Source organism: Vipera ursinii (genome assembly GCF_947247035.1).
Source record: "Vipera ursinii genome assembly, chromosome: 13".
NCBI lineage: Eukaryota > Metazoa > Chordata > Lepidosauria > Squamata > Viperidae > Vipera > Vipera ursinii.
Genome location: NC_139526.1, coordinates 17,749,292 through 17,777,139, shown reverse-complemented (window position 1 = coordinate 17,777,139; position 27,848 = coordinate 17,749,292). Strand labels below are relative to the sequence as shown.

The 27,848-nt window shown below is 44.5% G+C and overlaps 1 protein-coding gene across 1 annotated transcript in view; it reads right to left on the bottom strand.

Annotated features, from left to right (window-relative positions):
• The window catches only part of MAD1L1 (mitotic arrest deficient 1 like 1), a 249,167-nt gene that overhangs the window by 127,178 nt on the left and 94,141 nt on the right, over nucleotides 1-27,848 (bottom strand). The window contains exons 12-14 of the mRNA XM_083372455.1: nucleotides 14,557-14,613; nucleotides 4,458-4,546; nucleotides 8-98 (exon numbers count right to left, since the gene is read on the bottom strand). Coding sequence (XP_083228581.1) covers nucleotides 8-98; nucleotides 4,458-4,546; nucleotides 14,557-14,613 — 237 coding nt within the window. The remainder of the gene's footprint in view (nucleotides 1-7; nucleotides 99-4,457; nucleotides 4,547-14,556; nucleotides 14,614-27,848) is intronic.

The window sequence follows — 27,848 nt, the reverse complement described above, 5'->3', positions numbered from 1 at the left end:
ACATTACCCGAAGCGCGGCTTGTTCCAGCTGTGCTTCCAGAGATCTGTTCTCTTCTTCCAACCGTCTTCGTTCAGATTCCAGTTCCTCAATCTTTAACCTGGAAGAGAAAGAGTTTTATATTACCTTGATGGGTAAATGCAGACTTTTTTGCATCCTTCGGAATTGACATATTGTGGGGTTTGTTTTTTTTGAGCCAGGATGCTCCTTTTAACCCACCAGGTTTGCCATTCAAGGGGGATGAAGTGTGCTTTCCAGAAGCTGAGTGTGGCCCTCCAGCTGGATCTTCCTGAAAACTCGAGTCACCTCTGTCATGAGGTGGTGTACACAGCTGTGTCATATTGCAGAAATAATGTGTCTCCTCTGAACCTCAAGAGGGCTAATTAAGCTAATGAAGGTTTAATTGTGAAAACACAGGAAAGGCCCTACGGGATGAAGCCGAAGTCCAATCTAATCTACATTTAATGGCACTTGCTTTACTCGGCTCCCAGATCCATCGGTGGAGAGCCACAGCTGATTCTCCGATGGTGCTTTTCAGAAGCTCTGAAGAACACCAAGAGAGGGAGAAACTGACCGTCGAGTGAGGGCCACGAAACGTGGCTCATAAACCAGGACAAGGACGTGGCTTTCTGATCAGCTCCTTAAAGCTGGATCTCCAACAATTCGTCGCAGCCAACTCGCCGCGGCTGTTTTCCCATGGCAAGTTGGCCACAATGGGCTGGCCGTGGCGAGTTATCCCATTCCGCTTAAAACCACCCATTTTCCAAATGCATAGCTGACACGGAGGATTTGCTGAAGTCGCTGCTGGGGGGGGAGAGGGGGGGGGGAGAAGAGTTATTATTTATTCCAGTTCAAAACGTTCCCTTAACTCCTAGCAAATAATAAAAAAACCAACAAAACAGTTTTTCATCCTACTGGGTGTTACGCCATGAAAGGCTGAAGCAGCCCCTGGCTGCGGGGGGGGGGGGGGATCACCAAATAGGGCTAACGTGATTTATGGAAGGCCAGGTGTAGGTGAAGGACTGGCAGTGTTAATATTACTTTGTGCTGTTTCCTCAGAAGTAATAATGTCGAAAGAGAATGTTCACATAGAACAGCTATAAAAAAAAAAGTCAGATGAAAAGAGAGCTTTGTTCTCCGAGGCCGGATTGGGAGGGGAGGGGGGGAGCTAGGGGGGCAGAGAGGGAGAGATATAGATAAAGACTTTTAAGCTTCCTGGAGATAAATTTACTTTCCATATTAAAAAAAAAGAGAAGACAAAAGATATGTTTTCTGTAAAAAACAAAACAAAAAAACTCTCTCACGCATAGGATGTGAAGAGAGATTTAAGTGGTTTAACCTGGATGCCTGAATTCTCCACTGGCTACATTTGGGAAGTGGGGGAGCTTGTGTGTGTGTGTATGTAATTTTAACACCCAATGTTCATGGAGATAGGCAGCTAAAGGTCCGACCCTAGCTTGGTGCGCATCTCCCTGTCCGAGAAAGTTTTTTTCAGCAAGGGGAAGCTGGCAGAGACCAGAGAAAGAACTGGGCATCAGGACAGTGGGCAAAAAAACTAGACCCAGAATCCTCTCCAAATGCCAGGTGCAAACAACCAGAATCACTTGTCAACAGCTAAAATCAGTAACTTTAGTGCTTACTGCCTATGTTACAAGAATCTCCCCAGACTGCTCTCCTTCCCCTGGGAACGATCAGACAGGGCTTCACGGATCTTGGAGATCAAACTTATGCCTTTTGCAGATACGCAAAGACTCCAAGCTAGGTCCTTGCTTGACTCCTCCCTCCAGTTACCCAACACCAATTTCAAAGTAAGCATCCTCTTTTCATCAGAATGAGTCTCAGATGGAACCATGAATGGAGAAGAAATGGGAGAACAATAGATGGTCCAAAGCTTTATTATGCCTGCTGGTAACAGCTGGTATACTTCAATTATTAGGATAGGTTGAATTGATGTCTACTCACACTGGGTGTAGGATGTGGGCAGAGTCCCAAAGGTATCCTGCAGAATCCCCCTCTAATTTTGGAAGGTGAGACAATATTAATTTTCCTGAGCACCCTGGAAACCATGTCTCCTTGACAGAAGGAAGATCATCATAGCAAAAGGCTGATCTCCAGCCTCGTCCAGTAATTAAGGAAGAAGCAACTTCAGACAGTGGAAAGAATATTTGGCTTCAACTCTCTATTTCTTGGGACCACGCAACCCAGAGGGAACAGTATCTAGATCTTGAGTTTAATTGGAAGAACAAGCCGGCTTGGATGCAACCACATAGGAACATTTTCATGGCCAGTTTTGACGTTTTGTTTTGCTGGGAAAATTTAAGCAAAGCATGCTGGCTGGGGGATTCTGGGATTTGAAGTCTACCTATCTTATAGTTCCTGAGGTTGAAAAATGCTGCTTTACACTAGGGGCTCACCTATGCCCCTTCAGATGAATTCTGCCATTATGACAGTTTCTGTACCCATTTTTGGAATGGTGTTTTATCATTTCTCCCTTATTCAAGAGCGGCACACAATGTAAGGGGTCCTGTTTTCCTGCTGAAATCTCATCAGTGCTACCCAACAGATCTCAAGCCATTCCTTCATCTGTGCTGGCAAGCCTCTGCTCTAAAGGCAGTCAGTAAAAATAATAGGTAAGTAGATAACCATCAGTCAGAAGGTCTAGATAAGACGACTTGAAGAAGTACCTCAGTGCCAACTAACAGAGTATGGGAAACAAGGGCAGCTTTCAAACTAGAAGGAAAAGGGTGGATGGGGAAGACACAGGGTGGTCTTGCACACCAAGATGTCACATGTGATGCCAAAGACACAAATGATAATGTATAGGAGCTGGTTGGCTCGCATTTTAAATCCTCTTCAGGTCCTAAAGAATGAAAGAACAAAGCACGTCAGAGTGTTGATGAGAGATGAATTGTTTGGCCTTTAAATCATCCATCAACTCCCTTGCCATGAATGTAAATAGTGTGAAACATCAGTGGAGATAGCTATTTGAGTACTGAAGGGGTGCAGATTTACAAAATCTCTCTCTTTGCCTGTTGGGAGGAAAGGCCATTTTCTGCTTGGGGAATATGGAGTAGTTTAGAGAACATCTGCTAGTGTGGTGTAGGAGTTAGGACGCTTAACTTGCACTGTGCAGATCCAAGTGTAGGAAAATGGCAGGCAAAGCTGGAGGGTGGTGTTAAACATGTCAGCAGTTTGGAGTCCTTGCGCTGCCACAAGCAATCCAAGTTCAACACCCCTTGAATTCTGCTGACCCTTATCTGGCGCCGATTCAGATTTGAACCTTAGTTGATTGGATTCTTGAGTATAGGCTGAGCAATAGATCCTTCTGAATTGCAACTTAACGTAGTCCTGATTCTTTGTGTCTGACACCAGGTTCAAGTTTCCTGATAACCAGAGACCTCAGCAAGTGATTCTGGACAACCAGGTCTCTCCCAACTCAAACACAGGTGTGGCTGCTGCTGCTGTTGTGGTGGGGCAGAAGTAAAGAGAGACCCCTATATGAACTACAACAAGCCAAATATGCTATGAAAGTTTAAAATGTCAGCAGTGCAAATTGTATACATTTTTCACCCAGCTCCCGCTGCTTCAGGTCCCCGCCCTACTAACTCTCAAAATGAAAGCCGGATAATTTTATTTCAAGAGGCAATCTACCTGTCAGCTTGGCACACTATAAATTGAAAAAGTAATCCATCATCTTTAAGTGGCATCCGAGTTCATCTAATTAGTGGATGGCAGAACTTGAAAAGACAAAGAAAGCTCATGGATTCAATGAGACCTCCCTCTCTGGCTTCCAAAGTCATTAATCATGACCTTGGTCTGGGATCCTTGCTTTTTGGGGGTGGGGGGTGGGGCATTACTCTGGGCAGGTTCCCATGGCATTGGTCTGAAATTCACATCACATTACTGATGTTCTTCAAGATGTGCTTTTGTCTATTACCAAGACCCTGGATGTTGGTCATCATTATGATTGCAACCGTAATCAGTATCTGATTATGATATACTGATGATGTACTGATCCCCAGGTTGGGGCAGAAGTTCTTCTAGGACAGGGGTGTCAAACTCAATTTCATTGAGGGCCGCATCAGCATTGCGGTTGCCCTCAGGGGGCCAGGTGGGTATGGCTAGAGTGTGTATGGCCTACTGGGTGGGCGTGGCCAGCTCTACATCGTTGGCATCAAGGGGGCCTATGGGGGCCTGGGCAGGAGTGGGACAGATCTGAGGGTCTCTGGCAGGAGGAGGGTCTCTGGGCCAGGGCCAAGGCAGTGGGGGCCGTTCCCTCACTGTTTCCAGGATGGCTTTGCGGGCTGCATGAAACCACTTCATGGGCCGGATCTGCCCCCCCCCCTCCAGGCCTTGTGTTTGACATGTCTGTTCTAGGAGGAATTCTGGAGTTGGAAAAGACTTAGCTCCGTCTCTTCTCCTCGGCTCTATCACTACGAGTAGAGGGGTGGACATTCACCTCAGCGTATCCAGCTCTTCTTTGGTGAGGAAGTTGCTGGACTCTACAGTGGGCGCTTGTCTCTTCAGCATCTGAAGTTCTACCTCCAGCTACAAAATAAAGAGAACAGATGGAAGTTAGCTTTGTGTTTTGGTGTGGTCACCACAGATCAAGACACAGATAAGCCTTCCATACTCATGACGTCTGAGAGAAGACAACCTCCTGCTAAATGAAAATGACCAATAAACACTATCATTGTGGCTTAGCACAGGGGTCTTCCAACCTGGCCCTTTGATGACTTGTGGACTTCAACTCCCAGAATTCCTCAGCCAGCGTGCCTGGCTGAGGAATTCTGGGAGTTGAAGTCCAAAGTCATCAAAGGGCCAAGTTTGAAGAACCCTGGCTTAGCGTAACAAATGATAGACCTGCGTGAATTAGTAAATCGTGACCTTGAAAATTAGAGGAATGACTTCTTGGTCAAAACTTATGCTTAGCCCATACCATAACAGATAATTATATGAAATCATTGAATGAAATTAAGAGGTCCAAAGGCTCAAACCTTTCTTCTTTTTGTTCCGTGCTATTTTTAGGAATCACACTTATCTCTTCAGAGATGAACGTTCAACAGCGAAGAGCCACCTCATTAAAATCATCCAGGAAACTTCAAAGGAAGAGTTAGATTCTGGAGTACTGCTCCAAGAGAGTGCTTTACATGCGAGTCGAGTACTTGTGGACATCTGGGGAGGGGGGGAAAGGGGGGGGAAGACATCTCTTGTGTGTGTGTGTGTCAGATGCCATTTGCCCTGGTGATGTTGTGATTCATACGATGCTATTTTGATATCGCTGTGGTTTTTTGTGAGACACCTATGGGAATCTGCCAAGCTGTTTTATCTGACTTACCTTTTGATTGCAATGCAAGATGCAAGGCACAAATTTCCGTGCTTTTCAATGAATCATCAACCGTGGAAGACACATTTGGAGAAGATAATAAGAGTTTCAGCTGTTCCTTACTGAAGGATTAAATACTCTCTCCTGGAATGATTTTTAAAGAGGTCTTTTGCCTCCACACGTCTTAACTAAATTCTGATGGGGGTCTACTAAGATTGTTGGACGAGCAGGCACAAAAGCAAGCCCCTCCATTAAATCTCTGTCCTGTGGCCTGATCTTCTTTCTTTGAAAGCGTCATAGTATGGTGGACCACGCTCTGTAAGAAGGTCCAGAAATTCTTCAAAGAGCATCTTAAAGGGGATTTAAACTCAGTCTCCCGTCTGCCTCTTAAATCTGCCCTCACCTACATTCTCAAATTGTAGAAAGAAAGAAAGAAAGAAAGAAAGAAAGAAAGGAAGGAAGGAAGGAAGGAAGGAAGGAAGGAAGGAAGGAAGGAAGGAAGGGGAGGGAGGGAGGGAGGAAGGAAGAAAGAAAGAAAAAAAGAAAGAAAGAAAGAAAGAAAGAAAGAAAGAAAGAAAGAAAGAAAGAAAGAAAGAAAGAAAGAAGACACCGTAATCATATTGGTGATGATCACAGTGAGACATATTGTCCTCAATTTTATGATTAGTGGGTTTCTGCTTTTGTTTTTTCCAGCTCAACCCATCATAGATGGCCCGGTTCAAGCTGGTGCTCTGAAGATAATTCCAGGGACGGGGTACCTGAAGGAGCGCCAGTCAATCCAGCAGGAGATTTTCAATTCCGCCCCGTTGTTCCCACGCGAAGCCATTCATCACAGCCCACGATGCTTTGCTTTCCAGCCGAAGGTTGCAATGAGGTTTGTTATTATAGTTCTGAGCTGGTCTGAGCGCTCCCGTGAACGAGCACCAGTAAACAGCCTATTTATCATGGCATAAGCGGACACAAGGCCAAATTCCCGGCTGCCACCTGTTCTCCAGACACCCGGCAGATAAATTGCCCACCGTTCCCGCTGGAGAAGGAGGCATGGAGTCCGTAATCGATGGCCGGGCCCTGCAATTGCGCATGGATGGCAGGGAAGGAGGTGGAGGGGGGTGGGTTATGAAGCCCCCCCCCATTCAAGCGTCTGTGTGACAACAGAGCGAGGTTGTCCATGCTGGCTGCTGCTTGCGGTGATGATAAGGGGGTGACAATACGCAACGTCCGTCCTCCGTGCATTGCAATGTGTTAGGAGGCTTCTCCGTTGGAAAAACAACCGACAACTGTGTCCCAGAGACTTGGTTAGGAGTCAGACAGCTGTTGGGCAGCCGAAGCCTTCCAGGGTCAGCTGAGAATGCATCTCAAATTCATTGCAATGTGTTAGGAGGCTTCTCCATTGGAAAAACAACCAACAACTGTGTCCCAGACACTTGGTTAGGATTCAGACAGCTGTTGGGCAGCTGAAGCCTTCCAGGGGCAGCTGAGAATGCATCTCAAATGCAACGTTGGCTCAACGTTTTGCAGCAGAAGGGGGGGAGGATCAGAGTTACAGATAGTCCTCAAATTCCGACCACAGTTGAGGAGGAGGAGGAGGAGAGGAAGGAGGAGAAGAGGAGGAGGAGGAGGAGAAAGGGGAGGAAGAGGAGGAGGAGGAGAACAATGACGACTGTGGGCTCCTTGGTGGTTTACCTGCAGGCGTTGCATTACCCAACTAAGTAACATCATCAGTGCTAGCAGGAAGTGGGGTTTGCTCGCCTCTATATGGACATAAACAGAGATAACTGTGGCGAAAAAAGGTCGTAAGATGGGGCAAAATTCACTTAACAAATGTCTCGCTTTACCACTTAAATTCTGGGCTCAGTTGTGGCCATAATTCGAGGACTACCTGTACCTATGCAAGGGAAGGGGTTTCACGCTTGCCCCTTCTCTGGACACCCCCCCCCCCCCCGACAGCCAAGGAAAGGAGTCTGGTAGCCAGAGGTGATTTCTTTGCAAAACTGAAGCAATTTTTACGGCTCCCACGACACGCAGAAAGCTTCCTCTCAACCATCAGCCTGAGCAAAGGCCGTTAATGGCAACCCCAGAAACAGCCTTATGGAGGAAGGGGGGTGTCCTTGGGGAAAGCAAAAGGAATGGGGGGGCAGAAAGGAGAGTCTTGGGGGACCACCCATCCCCCCTTCGCACTCTATTCATTTGCACCCAGCGTCTCCGATAATTACGCCTCTTAATTTAGCAGCGCGAGTGCCAGAAAAGAATATAAATTCGCGCATTAACTTCTGAGATCGAAAGTAAGGCGGACTGGGCCTTCTCTCCCAGAGATTATATTTGGAAACGAAATAGAGTGACATTTGGAATTAACTTGAAAAATTGCACTAGGAAGGAGAAGAAGGGGGGGGGAAAGCCTCGCTAAAAATCCACATTAGGGCTGAGATCAGCTGAAGTCAGCAACTACTCTACCTGGATCCAAGTATCTAACTTAGACAATATATGTATATATCCATTACGGCAAGTTCTCGGACTTGATAAATATTTAACAACTCTCTTCTCACCAGTGCGGGAATTTTGCTGTGTTGCTCCAAATCTTTCTCCAACATTGCAAAACAAAATCTGATTTGGGTTGGGGGTTTGTTGTGTGTTTTTTTTGCCCCCTCCCCCAGATTAATGCTGGTTTGCTGCAACCACTAGGAGAGGGAAGAAATTCTAAATTGTTTTTATGCAGGCCTTCCTTTGACTTAAACAGCCCATTAGTTGGAACCAATGTTGAGGTTGCCTTGCAGGATGAATGAACGGAGGTTTGTGCTAAAGCAGCTTTGGCTGTGATTTAGTAGCTGCTGTTTATTTATTTATTTTTCCCCCCCAATGCCTTATGATGAAAAGTCTGACAGGAACTGAAGCCATATTTCGCCTGTTCATGATTATCTTGGCTAACAGAAAGCCTAGCTCACACACTCACTGCAGTAGGAACAGGCTTTGCTCTTCTCCAAAAGATGGATGCTTTGGCCTTTATTTTTCCTGGTCCCAAGACTGGAAAAATGCAGATTAGCTCATACTTTAACAGGAAGGATCATATCCTGTGCTAATCAAGGAATAACACAAAGGAGGGAATCTCCCAGGCTGAAATGTACATAAATATTAAAGACTTGTAACTAATAATCTTGGCGGCATCACGAACGTGTTCCCCCCCTTTCTTTTAACTACCTAAATTTTCCTCTCCTAAACCCAACACAGTTTGATGCAAGCCACTTTGGTACCCAACCATTGTCTGAAAGGCAGGATAATTATCAAATAAATACATAATGCTAAGCTTCAGATCCATTGGGGTTGCTGATGGGGTAATTGCTGCAATGTTCAGGGATCAGCTACGTCTTTTTGTTCCTTTACAAAATCTCCAGTCAAAAACTCCTAGAAGTAAAAGGATGCTTTGTTTTAAAGCAAGCGAGCCTGTTATAAATAGTTAGCGGACAGTACTGTATATGGTAAACTTTAAAATGTTGAACTGGTAAAGAAATATCAGGGCTGAAATCTCCTTGCAAACAGGTTTTACAGAGTAAGAGATTGCAAGATGCATTGAGGGGGGCTGTAACCAGAAGGTGTGGTTACTCCATCACTGGAGGCTTTTAAGAAAAGATCGGACAGACATTTACCTGAAATGATATAGGGTTTCCTGCCTAACCAGGGGGTTGGACTAGAAGACCTCCAAGGTCCAATTCTGTTATTCTGTTCTCTTTGAAGCTTGCAAGCTTCAATGGAATTCAGGCAATTACTGAAACCCATTCCTATTTAAGGGGGAATAAACTAGGCCTGTAACAGAATCTCTTGACAATTTCATAAGGAAAGATGGAAATATTCCTGGGAACTTCGCTTCTCTGCTTTTGCCCTTTGGAAATCATAATTCCCTTTTTTTATCTCAACTTTTATCTGGATCAGATTGCAGTGGTTAGGATGAAGGTGCTTTGCTGCAGTTTTCTCCATCTACATTTTCGTATTCAGCATTCTAGAAAACATGAGGTCAGGTGGGATTTTTCCACCTCTCCAAAATTTGCAAGCGGCTTTACATGTTCATATATTATCAATGCTCCATTCCAAAGCCAAAACTCTTTTGTTCCTATGTGTTCATTTGCTTTTTTAAATTGCAACTATCCATGTTTTCCCATTTATTTAGAATCCCTTAAATAAATTCTTAGGCTAAAAAAAGTGATGTACTTTATTTGCATCGAGGATAAATTCTGGAGCAAAACAGATACAAAAACCTCTATTCACTTTTCCATCTTGTCTTCCAAACTATTTCGGCTCTTCTACTTAATACTGCATGCAAATCACAATCCTAAATTCCCATTACTGATTACAAACCGAAAGAAAGATCTTGAATAAGTTGCTTTGGCACTTCTGAACATCTCATGATGAATGTAAGATATACTTCAGAAAGTGGGGCTAAATTTAGCGCAGAAAAACCCTTAACAAACTTTCAGTAATATTCAAATATTACCTAGTCCTGATGACTTACACTTGATTGTCTAGATCTTAATTCTTCCAAACTTAACAAAAATCGCCCCTTGAAACAACATAGCCCAGCTTGTTCCAAACGAGGGATTGACAGCTTTATTAACACCAGTTGTTGGTTTTTTTAACAATTGGAAGGGACTCTGGAGGTCTTCTAGTCCAACCCCCTCATCAAGAAGGATATCCTATGCCTTTGAGACAAAACGTCTGTCCGATCTTTTCTTAAAAGCCTCCAGTGATGGAGTAACTACAAGTTCTGGAGGCAAGCCATTCCATTGATTAATTGTCCTGTCAGGAAATTTCTCCTTAATTCCAGATTGCTTCTCTGCTTGGTTAAGTTTCCATCCATTGTTTCTTGTCCTGCCTTCAGGTGCTTTGGAGAATAGGTGGACACCCCCCCTCTTCTTTGTGGCAGCCCCCCAGATACTGGAACCCTGCTATCATGTCACCCCCCTAGCCCTTCTTTCCACTAGAGTAGACATACCCAATTCCTGCAACCGTTGTTTGTATGTTTTAGCCGCCAGCCCCCTAATCATCTTTCTTGCTTTGTTTTGGCAAGAGACAGTAGTCCCCGCTTTATATTTTAATACTTCTTTGGAATATTGTCCCAGCAAGAAGCAAAATGCCTCTCCTCTGGAATTCAGGAAAGAAATTGTTATCCAGAATAATTCCGTAGAAAATAAGATTGCCACACCTCCATTCAGCAGGCCAACAACTTCTCGCAAATTCAAAAATTAAACCCTAACTCAAGTTCACGACGGGATCCAAACTATCAAAGCAGCTCCTGAATGGCTATAATCACAAGCTCATTTCTCCAGCCGCCGCTGCCCATGCTTAATTAGGGCGAAGTATGTTAATGATACGGTGGTACATCCCAAAGACATCGTCAGTTGCGAAATTAATTGCATTTAGAGAAAGATGCATAAATTGTGCTTATACAAGCTAATTAGCATGGGTTTGCTAATTAATACTGGAAAGTCAAACTGCCTTTGTCTTGTCAACTGCAATTAGCTGAAGCTATTTACATTTCTCTCCTTTCAGTTTTTTATTTTTTTAATTTTTTTTTGCTTTCCAGTCACTTTCGCAGACAAGTAATTGAATCGTGTGTTGAAAACACACAAGAGTCGATGAGCTTGGTGGCTCTATTACCCTTTGATACGTAGGCTTTTGGGTGCTCCGAGTGGCATGGCATTTGGTAAACATGGCACCTGCATCTCCCTTTTCACCTGGCACCGGCGATTCACCCGTTCGGTATTTCACATTAGCATAGGAACAAGTATGGTACGTGCGCCGTAGACCGATCAGCTTTAAATAGAAGCACCCACAACTCATTTGCTAAGCATTTCTAAGAGGAAGACGGTGAAGGCTGCTGTGTTCTGTAATCAGAGCAATCAACGCGTAGCCTTTAGCAGCAATTAATAAGTCAACTCCCATTAATTGGGCAATGGGAGTTTATGTTAACATTTGAAATGTAACCTGTTTTTAACGCAACACAGAGGAGGCGGAAGGCTTTAGAAGAGGTAAAAGGGGGTGGGGTGGGGGTGGTTGGAGGTGTTTTCAGATCCAGAACAGCTAGCAATTCCATCTCTGTCCCAGGTCCACATCCGAAGACAGAACAGGAGTGTGTGAGTTTGTGTGTGTGTTAGTTAATCCACTTCGTCTACTATCCTCTGCAACTAATGTGCTATGACACTTCCCAATGGGAAGGAAGGAAGGAAGGAAGGAAGGAAGGAAGGAAGGAAGGAAGGAAGGAAGGAAGGAAGAGGAAGGAAGGAAGGAAGGAAGGAAGATTAGAAGAGAAGGATGCAGGATTAAGAGAAGGAAAGAAGGGAGGGAGAGAGGAAGGAAGGAAAGAAAGAAGGAAGATTAAGAGAGAAGGAAGCAGATCTAAGATAAGAAGGGAGGGAAGAAATGTATAATAATAAAAATTCTAGCATCCAGTTGTAAGTTGGTAGGTAGGTAGGTGGGTAGACAGAGAGACAGAAAGACAGACAGTAATGTAGTCTTCCAGCCACTTGAGTGGTCAAATGGCATTATCACAGCCATCTTAATATTTCAATTTAAATCTATTTCAGTAACAGAACTGAAAGCCATTTCTGCTTCAAGAGCGACTGCCCTTTGCACAGCTTGACACAGTTGGCAGCTTCCTTTTGCAAAAAGACCAATAATAGAAGAAATGGTTACAACCGAGATGAGTCCATCTGGCAGATCACTTATTCCTGAAATTATGTACTACACGGTTTGAGAGCAAAAAAGAAAGAAAAAAGAAAAAAAGAACATCAAACCGGGCTGCCCAAGGTGCTCTGAGAATAGGACAACCAGCAATCTTATGAGGCCAGAATTTCAAGTAAAGTTAACAGGTATTTCTCTGGTACGTTTCATGAGCAGCCTTTCCCACAGATTTGGTTTTGCATCAGACAGACCCAGCCTGATGATGCCCAAGAGACAACGGTTGGGTCTTTTGGCGCAGTCACACAACAGTGTTCACATGGTCAACGTAAATTTCACTTCTGTAACTCTCTCAACGCTGCAAATGTGGGCATCGCTCAATAGAGCTCAACGGAGAACATCTTTAGCAGGCGCAGGCGTGGTCAAGCTCACTAGCGCCAAAGGCCTCCATTTGAGCTCTTGGAAAAATCAAACCCTGCTAGAGTAAATAGAATCATAGGGCTGGAAGGGGCCTTGGAGGTCATCTAGTCCAACCTCCTGCCCGAGGCAGGAGTCCTTATTCCATCCAGGACAAATGATTGTCCAGTCTTTCCTTGAAAACCTCCAGAGAAATATGGAGCAGATTATCAGGGCCTGGCAGAACTGGATTGGCTGTTGGTGAGCCCTCATTCTTTATTTGGTGTCCCCTTTTGACACCCCCCACCCCTCCGGATGGTCATGGACAAATCTCAGGTTGCCTAAATGGAAAAATAAGAGAAAGGAGAACTTTATTGAATAAACTAACTCCAGAATGAAACTTGACCGAATGTCTTACAATCAAGGAGCCTCACAGCCCAGGAAACAAGTCTGCCAGGTAATGGAAGCAGGTCTGGACAAGTTAGACCAAGCCAATCTTGATGATGCATATTGTCCACCATCAGAGGAATAGGTGGAGACCCACCTCAGATGTATTCTACTCCTAAAATAACCTCTAACAGACCTGGAAGCACTTTTCCAGATGCCATATAAACTCGTTTTTTTTTCAGATTATGTGTTTCTCAAACACAACAGTCTCTACTTTAATTAGCCCCTAATTCTAATTGTCCACTGAGGAATGTCTACTGAGACTTGAAGCCTACAAGAAGACTTCAAGCAGATGGCCAAATGGCAGATAGCATTTTCATCAATTGTTGTTTCCCCATGAAGCACTGCGTACATTTTAAGGGACAGCATCCATGAATACAAATTTAGCTTCCATATATATATATATATATATATATATATATATATATATATATATATATATATATATATATATATATATATATATATACACACACACACACACACACACACACACACACACACACACACACACTAATCCTCAGATTATTTCTTTGGGGCTGCTTAGTTTTGCTCTAGCTAAACCGTTCTGACTGCAAAGGCTCGTAATCTTCTCCTCGGCTAGCCGAACTCCCCAAACCTGAGCTGAAAGTTATGAGCAAAGAAGAGCCACAGAAGAAAGACACGATCATATTGCTTATTAAACCCAGCCAGCCACCCACGGCCCGGATCCTCCAAGCAGAGAAAAATGAGTCATTGAAAAAGTGTAAAACAAACTGAACGGAATTACAGGAGGGGAAAGAAAATGCTTCCTACTTGCTGAAAATCCTGCACTTTTTTTTTTTGCTTGCATGCGTAGAAAATGGGGATTCCCGGTGTATTGTTTTTTTAAAAAATATATAAAGTCTACAGCTTTTTCCTATTCCGGTTCTTTCAGGGTTTAATCCCGGAGTCTCAAAACTGGAAGCCATGGGCCATGAAGTGCATCATTATCATATAAATGCAGACAATTATAAATTAGTGCTTCATCCTAAGATATAGTGGTTAAAATGCCGGGTCACCAATAAGGAGGCCATGAGTTCTAATCTTCCCTTAGGCACGAGAGTCAACTGGATGACCTCGGGACAGTTATTCTCTCTCTCAGCCCAACCCATCACATGGGTTGCCGTTGTTGCAGAGAACACAGGAAGAGGGAGCATGTGTGTGTGTGTGTGTGTACAGTAGTCCTCAGTTTATGACCACAACTGAGCCCCAAACCTCTGTTGCTAAGCGAGACAGTTGTTCAGTGAGTTTTTACGACCATTTTACAACCTTTGCAGCTACTGTTGGTAAGTGAATCACTGCAGATCTTAAGCTGCTGACATGGATGTTAAGTGAATCGGGATTTCCTGTTGACTTTGCTTGTCGGAAGGTCGCAAAACGGGATCACAGGACACCACCACCACCCCGGGAGAGTGAAACCCGTCATAAATATGAGCCAGTTGCCAAATATCTGATTTTGGATCACGTGACCCGGGGGGGGGATGCGGCGACGGTCGTACGTGTGAAAAGCAGTCGTAAGTCACTTTTTTCAATGCTGCTGTAACTTTGAAAAGTCATTAAACAAACTGTTATAAGTCGAGGACTAGGTGTATGTACGTGTGTGTGTGTATAGGTCTGAACTGTACAAAATAAAACTGAGCTCTAAGTCAAATACATTTGTGGTTTTTTTTAATTTAAACACAATTTAAAAAAACACTAAACTTACCATGTCTGCTTTTTTCTTCTGATTTCCTGCCTCTTCCAAAGCCTGGGATAACTGGCCCTTTAGGGGGGGGGGGGGAAACCAGAGATCAACATTGAACAAAACAGAGGCACAGAATCAAGATCACGCGGAGTATTAGTACCGCTTTATAAAACCCTAGTATTCCACACCTGGAATACGGCAGCCAATTTTGGTCACCGTATCACAAAAAAAGATGTTGAGAGTCTGGAAAAAATTCAGAGAAGAGCAACCAAGATGATCAAAGGAGAATAAAACATACGAAGAACGGCTGCGGGACTTGGGTTTGGCTAGTCTGAAGAAAAGAAGAAATAGGGGAGACTTGATAGCAGTCTTCCAGTATTTGAGGGGCTGCCCCAAAGAAGAGGGGGTCAATTTATTCTCCAAAGCACCTAAAGGCAGGACAAGAAACAATGGATGGAAGCTAATCAAGGAGAGAAGCAACCTGGAATTAAGGAGAAACTTCCTGACTGTGAGGACAATCAACCAGTGGAACAGCTTGGCTTCAGAAATCGTGGACGCTCCATCACTGGAGGTTTTTAAGAGGAGACTGGACATTCACCTGTCTGGGATGGTATAGGCTCCCCTGCTTGAGCAAGGGGCTGGACTAGAAGACCTCCAAGGTCCCTTCCAGCTCTATTCTATTCTAAAATGACAAGCGGGAAGCCACTCAAGGGTTTAAGGACAGAATTAATGCTGCAGAATGCATTAAAAGAATAAGACAGTGAAAACATTTCTGCATGTCCCGAACAATACTAAAATTTGTTTCTTCTGTCCAGGCAAAAGCCTTCGTAAGTCATAGCCAGGTAGGTCCGACAACTCCATGATTTCATACAAGTCAAACAAGGAATTAGTTTAGTCTCTATGCAGTCACAAGAGAACAAACTTGCTTTGAACGCCCATGGAAACTGTGTTTAGTTCTAGGTAAAGGTTCCCCCGCACATGCGTGCTAGTCGTTTCCGACTCTAGGGGCCGGTGCTCATCTCCGTTTCAAAGCCGAAGAGCCAGCGCTTGTCCGAGGACGTTTCCGTGGTCATGTGGCCGGCATGACTAGACGCCAAAGGCGCACGGAACGCTGTTACCTTCCCACAGCAGTGGTCCCTATTTTTCTACTTGCATTTTTACGTGCTTTCGAACTGCTAGGTTGGCAGAAGCTGGGACGAGTAACAGGCGCTCACTCTGCTACGCGGCACTCGGGATTCGACCCGCCAAACTGCCGACCTTCTGATCGACAAGCTCAGCGTCCTAACCCACTGAGCCACCGTGTCCCTGTATTTAGTCCTACTCAGGTGCAAACGTTTAGTTGAGAAGATTTCTGTGCACAGAATGAGGTCAGTAAATTTGAACCCCCTTTTTTTGTTTGGACCTGGTTCTTTGAGGCTGACAAAATCCTTGGATGATGCAATAAAGTTGGGAGTGGAAGAGTCGATGATCGTTGCTTGCTATTATGGTCTTCCATCAGGGTTTCCCAAATAGAATCCACGGCTCTCTTCCCTTTTCTCGTCACTTCTAAGCGAAGTTAGCATCGAAGAGTGCTACTACGCCCAGCTTCTCCTATCCAGAAAGGCTACTAATCATAGCCCAGGTCTATGCAAAGGCCTGTAGTACTTCTCAAGATAATGGTTATGTCAATCTAAATTAGGCTGTTTGCTCTGTAGGTTGAGTCAAAGGGAATGTATTCTCATTTTTCGCTCCTGATCAATTATTGTAATAAAAGCAAATTGAAACGGAACAAAATGTATTTGAATGGGATGTTCAGGTTCAGAATGCCAACTCAGCAGGCAGTACTGGACTATTTATTATGCTGGTGGAGGTGGAGATGGAGATGGAGGTGGTGGAGGAAGAGGAGGAGGAGGAGGAGGAGGAGGAGGAGGAGGAGGAGGAGGAGGAGGAGGAGGATCCCTGCTCTGTTTCATAGTTTAAACTTAGAAAGGTTCAGAACTCAACAGCATCAGTTTTGGAAAACCATTCTGGAAATCCAATTTTAGCAAACAGAGTTAAAAAGAGCAGGACAGCAAACATCTGGTGTTTTTTTTAAGGACAGCTACTTGGAATTCAAGCAAGCATAGCCAGGTTTGATTCATGTATCAGAGCATCTTACTGCCCGCAGGTTTCAGTAAAAAAATACGGTGCAATATTACGGCTGAGGATCCCCAAGGAATACTGCTGCAATATTTTGATTCGGGGAAAAATGGGCCTCTCTAAAGCCACAAGTGGGTCCTTGCTGTAAAGCTCTGAGGTTTAAAACAACAACAACAACAACAACACAAAGTGCAGTCACTATCACCCAGCCGTAAACCTTGAGAGAAAGCAATTGCATTAACGAGACTCTTTGTCTTCCTGCGTTGTGCCCAGTTCTAAATTCACCACCAAACCACGTGGATCAAGGGCCATTTTTGGAAAAATTCTACGCTCTTAACCCACAGATAGAAGCCTGGGCTAACTTCAAATAGCGCAATCTATTTTATCATTGAAGTCCGCTGCCTGGAGCAAGGAGAAAAGGCATCTCGTGAATGGAGAATGACAAGCCCATTTATTGTTGGTTTGGGCCAACTTAATGTTGGTTGCCGTGTGCCCTTCGTGCAGTGGCCAGGAAATAAATCCTGGGAAAACACCATCTCTGCAAAAAAAAAAAAAAAAAGAGCTTTTCTCAAAGGTGCTTTCTTAAAAAGGCAATTGGACTGTTTTTTTCCTTGAGGAAAGGTAAACATTTTGCTGCTCATTCAAGAAGCTTCATCAATTGTGTGATAAACTGATGAATCTTCTTGGATGAGAAGCGAAACCTCTTCTTCTTCTTCTTCTTCTTCTTCTTCTTCTTCTTCTTCTTCTTCTTCTTCTTCTTCTTCTCCTTCTTCTTCTCCTTCTCCTCCTCCTCCTCCTCCTCCTCTCTTCTCTTCTTCTTCTTCTCTTCTTCTTCTTCTTCTTCTTCTTCTTCTTCTTCTTCTTCTTCTTCTTCTTCTTCTTCTCTTCTTCTTCTTCTTCTTCTCCTTCTCCTTCTCCTTCTCTCTTCTCTCTTTCTTCTTCTTCTTCTTCTTCTTCTTCTTCTTCTCTCTTCTTCTTCTCCTCCTCCTCCTTCTCCTCCTCCTCTCTTCTTCTCTTCTTCTTCTTCTTCTCTTCTTCTTCTTCTCTTCTTCTTCTTCTCTTCTTCTTCTTCTTCTTCTCTCTTCTTCTTTCTTCTTCTTCTTCTTCTTCTTCTTCTCCTCCTCCTCCTCCTCCTCCTCCTCCTTCTTCTTCTCCTTCTCCTCCTCCTGGATTTGGATTTGGATTGGATTTATTAAATTTATATGCCGCCCTTCTCCCTAAGGACTCAGGGCGGCTCACAACAATAAAAATTAAGAGACATAAAATACAAAAATTAAAAAAGAATTAAACAATGAATATAATGGAACCGCATCTACATGAAGCAAGTGTGTAGTGGGGTGCCCCAGGGCTCTGTTTCGGGACCAGTGCTCTTCAATATCTTCATTAATGATTTGGATGAGGGGATAGATGGGGAACTCATCAAATTTGCAGACGACACCAAGCTGGCAGGAATAGCCAATACTCCAGAAGATAGGCTTAAGATACAGGAGGATCTGGACAGACTCGAACACTGGGCACTATCTAACAAAATGAAATTCAATTGTGAAAAAAGTAAGGTTCTACATTTAGGCAGGAAAAATCAAATGCATAGGTATAGTATAGGTGGTACCTTGCTCAATAGTAGTAACTGTGAGAGGGATCTCGGAGTCTTAGTAGACAATCACTTCAATATGAGCCAGCAGTGTGCTGCAGCTGCCAAAAAGCCAACACAGTGCTAGGCTGCATTAACAGAGGATAGAATCAAGATCAAGTGAAGTACTAATACCACTTTACAATGCTTTGGTAAGGCCACACCTGGAATACTGCATCCAGTTTTGGTCACCATGATGTAAAAAAGATGTAGAGACTCTAGAAAGGGTACAGAGAAGAGCAACCAAGATGATTAGGGGGCTGGAGGGTTAAAACATATAGGGAACGGTTGCTGAATTGGGTATGTCTAGTTTAACGAAGAGAAGGACGAGGGGTGACATGATAGCAGCCTTCCAATATCTCAGGGGCTGCCCCAAAGAAGAGGGAGTCAAGCTATTCTCCAAAGCACCTGAAAGCAGGACAAGAAGCAACGGATGGAAACTAGTCAAGGAGAGAAGCAACCTAGAACTAAGGAGAAACTTCCTGACAGTTAGAACAATTAACCAGTGGAACTACTTGCCTCCAGAAGTGGTGAATGTTCCAACACTGGAGGTTTTTAAGAAGAGACTGGACAGCCATTTGCCTGAAATGGTATAGGGTTTCCTGCCTGAGCAGGGGGTTGACTAGATGACCTCCAGGTCCCTTCCAACTTATTATTATTATTATTATTATTATTATTATTATTATTATTATTATTATCATCATCATCATCATCATCATCATCATCATCATTATTATTATTATTATTATTATTATTATTATTATTATTATTATTATTATTAGAAATACGGGACAATTTACACAATAAAAGCCAAATTAAAAAACCATGGTCAGTCCCAGGCCCACTTGTGGGAACAACCATGTCTTCAGGTCATGGCGGAAGGATCGAAGGTCAGGGGCCGTCCGCAGCTCCGGGGGCAGTTCATTCCAGAGGGTCGGCGCGCCCACAGAGAAGGCTCTGCCCCTGGGGGTCGCCAGCCGGCATTGCCTGGCCGACGGTCACCCTGAGGAGGCCGACTCTGTGGAAGCGAACTGGGCGATGGGAGGTTGACATTGGCAGCAGGTGGTCTCGCAAGTACCCCGGGCCTAAGCCATGTAGGGATTTAAAGGTGATTATCAGCACCTTGAATCGCACCCGGAGGGCAACCGCAAGCCAATGCAGCTCGCGCAGGAGAGGTGTAACATGGGAGTATCGAGATACTCCCATAAGCACCCGCGCAGCCGCATTTTGCACCAGCTGAAGCCTCCAAGTGCACCTCAAGGGCAGCCCCATGTAGAGAGCGTTGCAGTAATCCAGGCGAGAAGTGACAAGGGCGCCACTTCCTTCCTTTCTTCCTCCCTCCCTGGAAAAAAAACCATCCAGCTGACTTTTCAATAAAGCACCTCTTGTGACAACTGGATGACTGAGAATCTTTATGGACAAAAAAGCTGGCTTGTTAATGTCTTATCCATTCTACATTTGTGGTTTAATCTGACAAGAGTTTGTAATCAGGACTAGCTGAAAGGTGAGGGTGAATAGACTATTTTGTCTTCTCTGCTTCTCCTAAGTCATCTGCTCATCTGAAAATAAGTCCCAACAATAAGGGGAAAAACTCTGGCTTAACAAAGATGTGACAGGATACCAATCTCCAATTTTACTGAAGATCACAGGCGCGGCAGTTGGCAGCTCTGTAACACCTCTCTGAAAAATAGACCTGCATGAGCATAAAAGTTGATTTTCAAAGGCACAAATGTGTGTACACACACACGTAGGCCTGTCAGTGATATTTCATACATCTTCCTGTGGGTGGGGAGCTGATTTCCAACAGCTGCGGTGGAGCCGGGCTGTGTGGGGAGGAAACGATTGTGCGACAAAAGTAAGTTCCAACGTTCTGCTGCTAGACTTCCGTCTATTTGCATACTGCAACACGCTGTATTAAAATATTGTGAAAGCTGGTAGGAGAAATCATTTCCGTCGGTAAAACATGCCAATTTATATCAGGATGAAAATACATTTCCTTGGCTAAGATGAAGTGACTGAGTTCGCCTTTTTGCAGGGAGGGAGGGAGGGAGGGAGGGAGGGAAGGAAGAAGGAAGGAAGGAAGGAAGGAAGGAAGGAAGGAAGGAGGAAGGAAGGAAGGAAGGAAGGAAGGAAATGGAGGGTAGGGAGGGGGCAATTTACTCATTAAAAAAGACCCCTGAGGCTAGAGGAAGGGGAAAGAGTGGGAAAGAGACTCAGACTAACTCCACCTTAATTATGCTAGGTATAAGTTGAGCTGGAGAATTATTTTGGCAGGCGTTCAAGTCTCTCTTACAATACAGTCTGGTAAGAAAGATATTTCTGGTAATCCAAGAAGTTCTCCTTTCCTGAATGTGCTTGCCTTTAATGGCTTGACAGGTTGGTACACCATCACGAGAAATCCTACATTTCTTTATTCCCCAAAGCGCCTTAGCCTGGAGAATTTTTTGAAGAAAAACCAGAGAATCCCAAGGTAAAAAATAATAATAATAACAACCCCTGCTTATCTCTCCTCCTTATTTTCCTTCAAACAACTTAGAAGACAAAATCCAAAGATGAAAAGAATCAACAGAGGTCTTCGGGGAATTTTATTTTTTATTTTAATCCCATTTATATCCCGCCCTTCTCCGAAGACTCAGGGCGGTTTACAATCTAAGAAGCACAAATCAAATGTGCTTAGCAGTAGCCTTTATTCTATGTATATGCCTGCTTATTAGGGCTTTCACACACACCCCAAGCGGCATTATTACAAAGTCAGCTGAATTGCCCCCAACAATCTGGGTCCTCATTTTACCTACCTGGGAAGGAGGGAAGGCTGAGTCAACCTTGAGCCTGGTGGGACGCGAACCTGCACTAATTGCAGGCAGCTGCTGTTACTTAAGGAGGCATTAGCCCACTGCTCCACCAAGGCTCTCCATCCATTCCATCCATTCATCCACAGATATATTCACCGTCCCAACGCGACAGCACTATGACGCTTGGAGACATCCACTTGCCAGGCCAAAATGGCCAACAGTTGCCTCCTCAGAAGTCAAAGGCAGCATGGCTCATCAACCTGACCTCCTAAATGCTAGCGTCATTCTATTTTTGTTGTAGACAAGTAACAACTCTGGTCCTGATAAGACTCCAGAAGAGCCGTTCCACATTCTTAGTCCTCTTCCAGAAGGATCTCGATGCTCAAGAATTTCCATTCTTGGAGCCCAATTATTCCATCACCCAAAATAGCTGGCAAATTTTGATACCGAGGAGACAACAGTACCCTCTCCATTCATTATACCTTTACGGAAATAAAGACAACTTTTGCGGTCCAGTTATCTAAAAGAAACTTTCTTCTCTTTCCACTCCAAAAAGGGCTAGAAAGAAACCTGGTTATTTATCACGTGAAGGGATAACGGAGGGTGAAAACAACCTGAATCACTCTATTCTAAATTGAAAATCTTGTCCAACCACAATCACAGAACTTGGGGTTATGGATCTCAAAGGTGGTTTTTTTTCCCCAAAAGGCAACTGGAATATATTTTTTTCCCTTGAGGAAGAAGACATTTCGCTTCTCATCCAAGAAGCTTCATCAGTTCTGGCAAGAAATTCCGCTAGAACTGATGAAGCTTCTTGGACGAGAAGCGAAACGTCTTCTTCCTCAAGGGAAAAACATAGTCCATTTGCCTTTTGGAAAAGGCACCGTTCAGACAACCATGTTCTGGATGACTGAGAATCTCCAGAGACATTTGGGTCCTACCATAAACAAGACAAGATTCATCCATAACCAACCAAAGGCAACGAAAGATCCACATACATGTGAGCAATGGTGTCCCTCAATCTTTGACACAATGGATGGAATCTCTGCTCATCAGCAATCAACCCTCAATTGTTATTATTATTTATCAAATGTATTGGCCGCCCATCCTACCACAGGGTAACCCTGTAACAATACAACTATGCAACAATACAAATAAAATACTGTAAAAGCACAAATACTCAAGCCTAACTAAAAGACGGGCGATTCGTAGGACTAAAATATTTGCAAGAGAAAGCAAAACCTACCTGTCTTCACAGCCAAGAGTTCTAGAAAGCAGGAAAACCTGAAGTTCTACACTAAAGTCATTCGTTCATCCATCCATCCATCCATCCATCCATCCATCCATCCATTCACTCATTCATTCAAATTCTGGCATCGGCAATCATCTGGTTGTTAATGCTCTCTCTGAGGGTTCTTGAGGCCATTTGGAGCTTTATCTGTGCCCTTGGGGGTCACCTGAATAGTGCAAATGGATGTGGAATGACTCCACTAATGCCCAGATGACTGCAAAAGCCCTTCCATGCTCCACCATTCAGTCAGAACTGAAGAAGCTTCTTGGAGGAGAAGCGAAACAACTTCAAAGGTAAACAAAGTCTGGTTGTCTCTGAAAAAAGCACCTTTTTTTCCAAAACTCGGCCTCAAGGACTGTCTTGCTTGGACTTGTTTTTCCTCCGACCAGAATTATGGGCAGCCGAGATTTGTGCTATTATTCCAGGGGCTGCCTTCCTCCTGGCGTAACCCCATCCAACGGCCAGAATGTGTCACTTCCACCTCTTGGCACGGAGGAACGGAGAGAGAAAACGCTCGCACGGGTTGCAATTACTTTATAAAAATCTCCTTTCCGCCTTTAGATAGCCGATCATTTCAGAGCAGGGCAACGCTTCATACCTGAGCTGTTGCTTCTAGTCAAAATCAGAGACGGGAACTGTGACATCTAATAAAAGGGCAAGGTGCATAAAACCTCATCAGCTCTGCGGAACCTCTAGGTAATTATACTCTGCCCTGCAGGTATGGCTAACCAGCGGATGTTTGCTCGGACTAAGTAGTTCTGCAATCTTTTTCTCGGATAGTTCCTCGGGGGGGGGGGGGTGGTGTTGATAGAACTTGCTTTTTAATAGACCAGCCCAGATTTCCTAGCATGTATTTTATTTACTTCCCTGTGAGAGAGGTGAGCAAAACACAATTTCCGATGGCAAAGCAGGGCGGGGGTGGCGGTTGGTGGAATTGGAGACGTGTCTCTCTGGAGACATTTCAAGGAAGCCTGCAGAACGGATTCCCACCCAAGCAGTCGGCTGGTGTTTAGGACTGGCATTTATTATACGGGTGCAACACTTGCAACAGCTTCCTTTAAGTGGCTGTTCAAAGTTACAACGGCGCTGGGGGAAAAAAAAGTCACTTAGGACCGTTTTCCACACTTACGACCTTTGCAGCATCCCCGTGGTCACGTGATCAGAATTCAGGAGTTTGGCAGCTGGCATGTACTACTTAGGACAGTTGCCGTGTCCTGGAGGTCACGCGATCCCCTTTGGCAGTGAATCACTTAACAACTCTGCAGGAAAAGGCGTAAAACGGGGCAAAACTCAGTCAGCAATCGTCTGACTTAGCAACAGAAGTTGGGGGCTCAACTGAGGTCGCAAGTCAAAGGATTACCAGTACATAGTTAGCCAAATAAAAGGGTGGTTTCCAAGGTGGAAACCTTCGTTGGGGGTTGATGGGTGGAAGAATCTGGGACAGGGTCATTCTCAGAAACTCGGACCAAGGGGCGGTTAGGTCTCAAACTAAGGAAGTGGGGAAGTGGCAGCTGATATGGAGTAACTCTGTTTTCCAAGGCTGGGACTTCTCCAACTTGACTGTAAGACTGCAAGCTTTCAAAACGGAACGGCGTTTTTACTCGGCTCTTGGGTGCTGGAGAAGTTGAACCAAAAGTGGACTACCCTTCTAAAAATGGATAAAAACACACCGCAATATTTTGATGGCAATATTTTTCATTTAAGATCTGGAGGGAGGGAGGGAGGGAGGGGGGGAGGGGGGGGAGAGAGAGAGAGAATGGAGAGAGGAGAGAGAGAGAGAGAATGTGACATTCTGGGGAAGGATTTGGTTTATCGGGAGAAATACATTCTGAACCGCATGGGAAGAATTCTGAGTACTCTGTGTGTATGTGTGTACGCAAAAATATATGAAATGTATTTCAAAATCAAGAAAGCATGAGGGAATGTTAAATGTGCTGCAAGGGCTTGACATCAACGATCAATCAGACTCCCCGGGAACAGGCAAATCAACCAGATACATTCTCTCTTTCTGAAGATTCACCGCTGTTCTAATTGACTGCCACCGAAACGAGTTAAGTCTATAAATAGGAGACAAGAAAACACAATGGGACCAACCGGAGCACGTTAAGTACTAGTGAGTGGTGGGGGGGGGGGAGAGGAGAGGATGAGCTACTGGAGGAACTGGCACATAGGAAGGGACTATAGCAAGCATGAATCAGAGCAAGAGTTCGGAAGATGTACAACTTCTTAGATTTAGTGGGGGAAATTCTTTTGAAAGTGAGGAGGAGGAGGAGGAGGAGGAAGAGGAGAGGGAAAGATGAAGGAGGAGGAGGAGGAGGAGCCCTTTCTCCTTTTCAGGACCCAACTTGGTAACATCAACAGTGGTGGAAGGGAGTGTGGTTTGCAGGAGGAGGAGGAGGAGGAGGAGGAGGAGGAGGAGGAGGAAGAAGAAGAAGAAGAAGAAGAAGAAGAAGAAGAAGAAGAAGAAGAAGAAAGAAGAAGAAGAGGAGGAGGAGGAGGAGGAGGAAGAGGAGGAGGGAGAAGAAGAAGAAGAAGAAGAAGAAGAAGAAGAAGAAGAAGAAGAAGAAGAAGAAGAAGAAGAAGAGGAGGAGGAGGAGGAGGAGGAGGAGGAGGAGGAGGAGGAAGAAGAAGAAGAGGAGGAGGAGGAAGAGGAAGAAGAAGAAGAAGGAGGAGGAGGAGGAGGAGGAGGAGTTGTCTTGGTGCTCTCTGAGCTTATTGGGTTTTTTGCAAATGTTTCATTACCAAACTAAGCAACATCATCATTGCTAGCAGGGAGTGGGGTTTTATTCTCATTTTATATACTAGCGCATAGTAATTTAGATTATAAATGATATATTAAACGAGAATAACCCCACTCCCTACTAGCACGGATGCTTGCTGCTTGGTTGGGCAATGAAACATTTGCAAAAAAAAAAAAAAAAAACACCACCAAACAAGCTCCGAGAGCACCAAGGGCCCCACAGTTTTATTATTTTATATTTTTATTTAATCCCATTTATATCCCGCCCTTCTCCGAAGACTCAGGGCGGCTTACAATTTAAAGCACAAATCAAATGTGCTTAGCAATAGCCTTCATTCTATGTATATGCCTGCTTATTAGGGCTTTCGGGGGGCCCGAGCGGCATTATTACAAAGTCAGCTTAATTGCCCCCAACAATCTGGGTCCTCATTTTACCTACCTGGGAAGGATGGAAGGCTGAGTCAACCTTCTGCCTGGTGGGACTCGAACCTGCACTAATAGCAGGCAGCTGGTGTTACTTAAGGAGGCATTAGCCCACTGCTCCACAAGGCTCTTCCCTCCTCTTCCTCTTCCTCCTCTCTGCAAACCCTCTCCCTTCTCACGCTAGTCAGGTCATGAAACCTCTGCAAGAAAGCCACCAAGAACAGAGAGCAGCCAGGACCCCTCATTCCAACCCTGTCCTACGAGTCTTCTCCTTTGAGGAAGAAGATAGCTGTTGCTCACCGGAAGGAGGGAAACGCTACTTGTGATGCAGGGCCTGGACAAATAGAATAATTCTCAGTCTCCAGACAGCGCCAACATTGTTATCAGGAAGAGCGCAATTGGGGCTCGCCGGAAGGAGAATTCTGCTTCATTGCTCTAGGAGATAGAGGTTAAATTAAGCCAGGCTGCCAAAACTGGGTTGATAGAAATCAAACATGCCAAGTCAAGACTAGGGCCTGCGAAGGAACAGACCCCGGGGAACAGGGGCCAAGGAGGCAAAAGAGAGGCCTTAAGGGGGGCGGAGGGGATGATGGGATGCAAGGTTGCATTTGGCCATTAGATGAGAAGGCATTTCAAAATGAAGTTGCGGGAAGACTTCCATCTGGATATCCATCCCTCAAGAGGAGATGTGGTTCCGCCAAGCTTGCTTCGGGATTCTTGTCACTCTTTTATGAATTTAGTTTATTTTATTCCCCCCCACCCCCCCTAAAAAGAGGACATGTATAAACATGGCGGTGCTTCCCGAACGGATGCAATTTACTCTATTTCCCTGATATTAATAATATACAGCGGGAGAAGGCGATGCTAGACATTCAGCTGAAGATGAATGGAAATATTTCCTAAGAAAAGCTGATCTGTCCTTCGTTAAAAACGAGCCGGAACGATAGGCTTATTTCCCTTATTTTCAAACTCAACTACAGTCAGATCTAAATTCCTGGCTTCTTCCTTTTTTCCTTCCTTCCTTCCTTCCTTCCTTCCTTCCTTCCTTCCTTCCTTCCTTCCTTCCTTCCTTCCTTCCTTCCTTCTTTCCTCCCTCCCTCTCTCTCTTTTTTCTTCTTCTTCTTCTTCTTCTTCTTCTTCTTCTTCTTCTTCTTCTTCTTCTTCTTCTTCTTCTTCTTCTTCTTAGGATAATACATAAAGAAGGTTTAAAGGAGAATGAATTCTGAAATTTAGCTAAAAAGAGAAGAAGTTTCTGAAGGAGACTGTCCAGGTATTTCTCGACTGAAGACAAATGTTAAAGCAAGCCATATATGCAGGCAGTCCTCTACCTAAGGCCACAACGGTGACCAACATTTCCGCTGCTAAGCAAGGCAGTTGTTAAGTGAGCCGTGTCCCATTTAACGACCTTTTGCCACAGCTGTTAAGAGAATCATCGCAGCAAATCCAGCTTCCCGTTGACAAAAGCTTGCCAAAAACGACCATAGGATCCCGGGACAATGCAATTGTAATAAATATACTGTAGGTAATCCTCGATTTACGACTTATCATTGAGCCAAAATATTTGTGGATAAGCAAGACAGTTCTTAAGTGGATTTTGCCTCATTTTGTGACTTTGCTTGCCGCAGCTGTTAAGTGAATGGCTTGCCGGTATTAGGTAAGTAACACGGTTGTTAAGTGAATCTGGCTTGTCAGGAGGTCACAAAAGGAGATCCCATGACACCTTCCCCCGGGACACCGCAGCCGTCGTAAATGTGAGTCGGTCGCCAAGCATCCAATTTTGATCACGGGGGTGTGACAATGGCCATTAAGTGTGAAAAATGGTGCCAAGTCTCTTTTTTCAGTGATGCTGTGTGTTTGGTCACTCAATGAACTGTCGTACGCCGAGGACCTCCTACACGGCAATTGGATGAAGTACCTCAAAAGGAACTGGGGTACCTCAAAGGAACTGGGGTTGATTCATCTAGAACCCACCCCCCCACCCCCCAAGAGAAGATAACATTAAAGTAGACAAGACCGGGTTCCAATCAAACTCCAGAGATCTTTGATGTTTATATCTCAAGGAAAGCGTCCCCCAATGAGATGGCGCGGGCATTTGTGTCTCTGCTGATATGAATAATGAGCCATATTGTATAAACCCAAGAGGGTGACCATCTGTCCCATCTGCCTGGCACTTTCAGCAGAGTTTGGTGCCTTTCGCAAGATGTCCTCGCCTCATTAAAACTCTGCTTCCCCCATAAAAGAGCACGGGGAAAATGCAGGAACAAACAGCCTCACTTAGGGAGAAGGGGAGATTAAAGGAAGAAGGGGAGATTAAAGGAA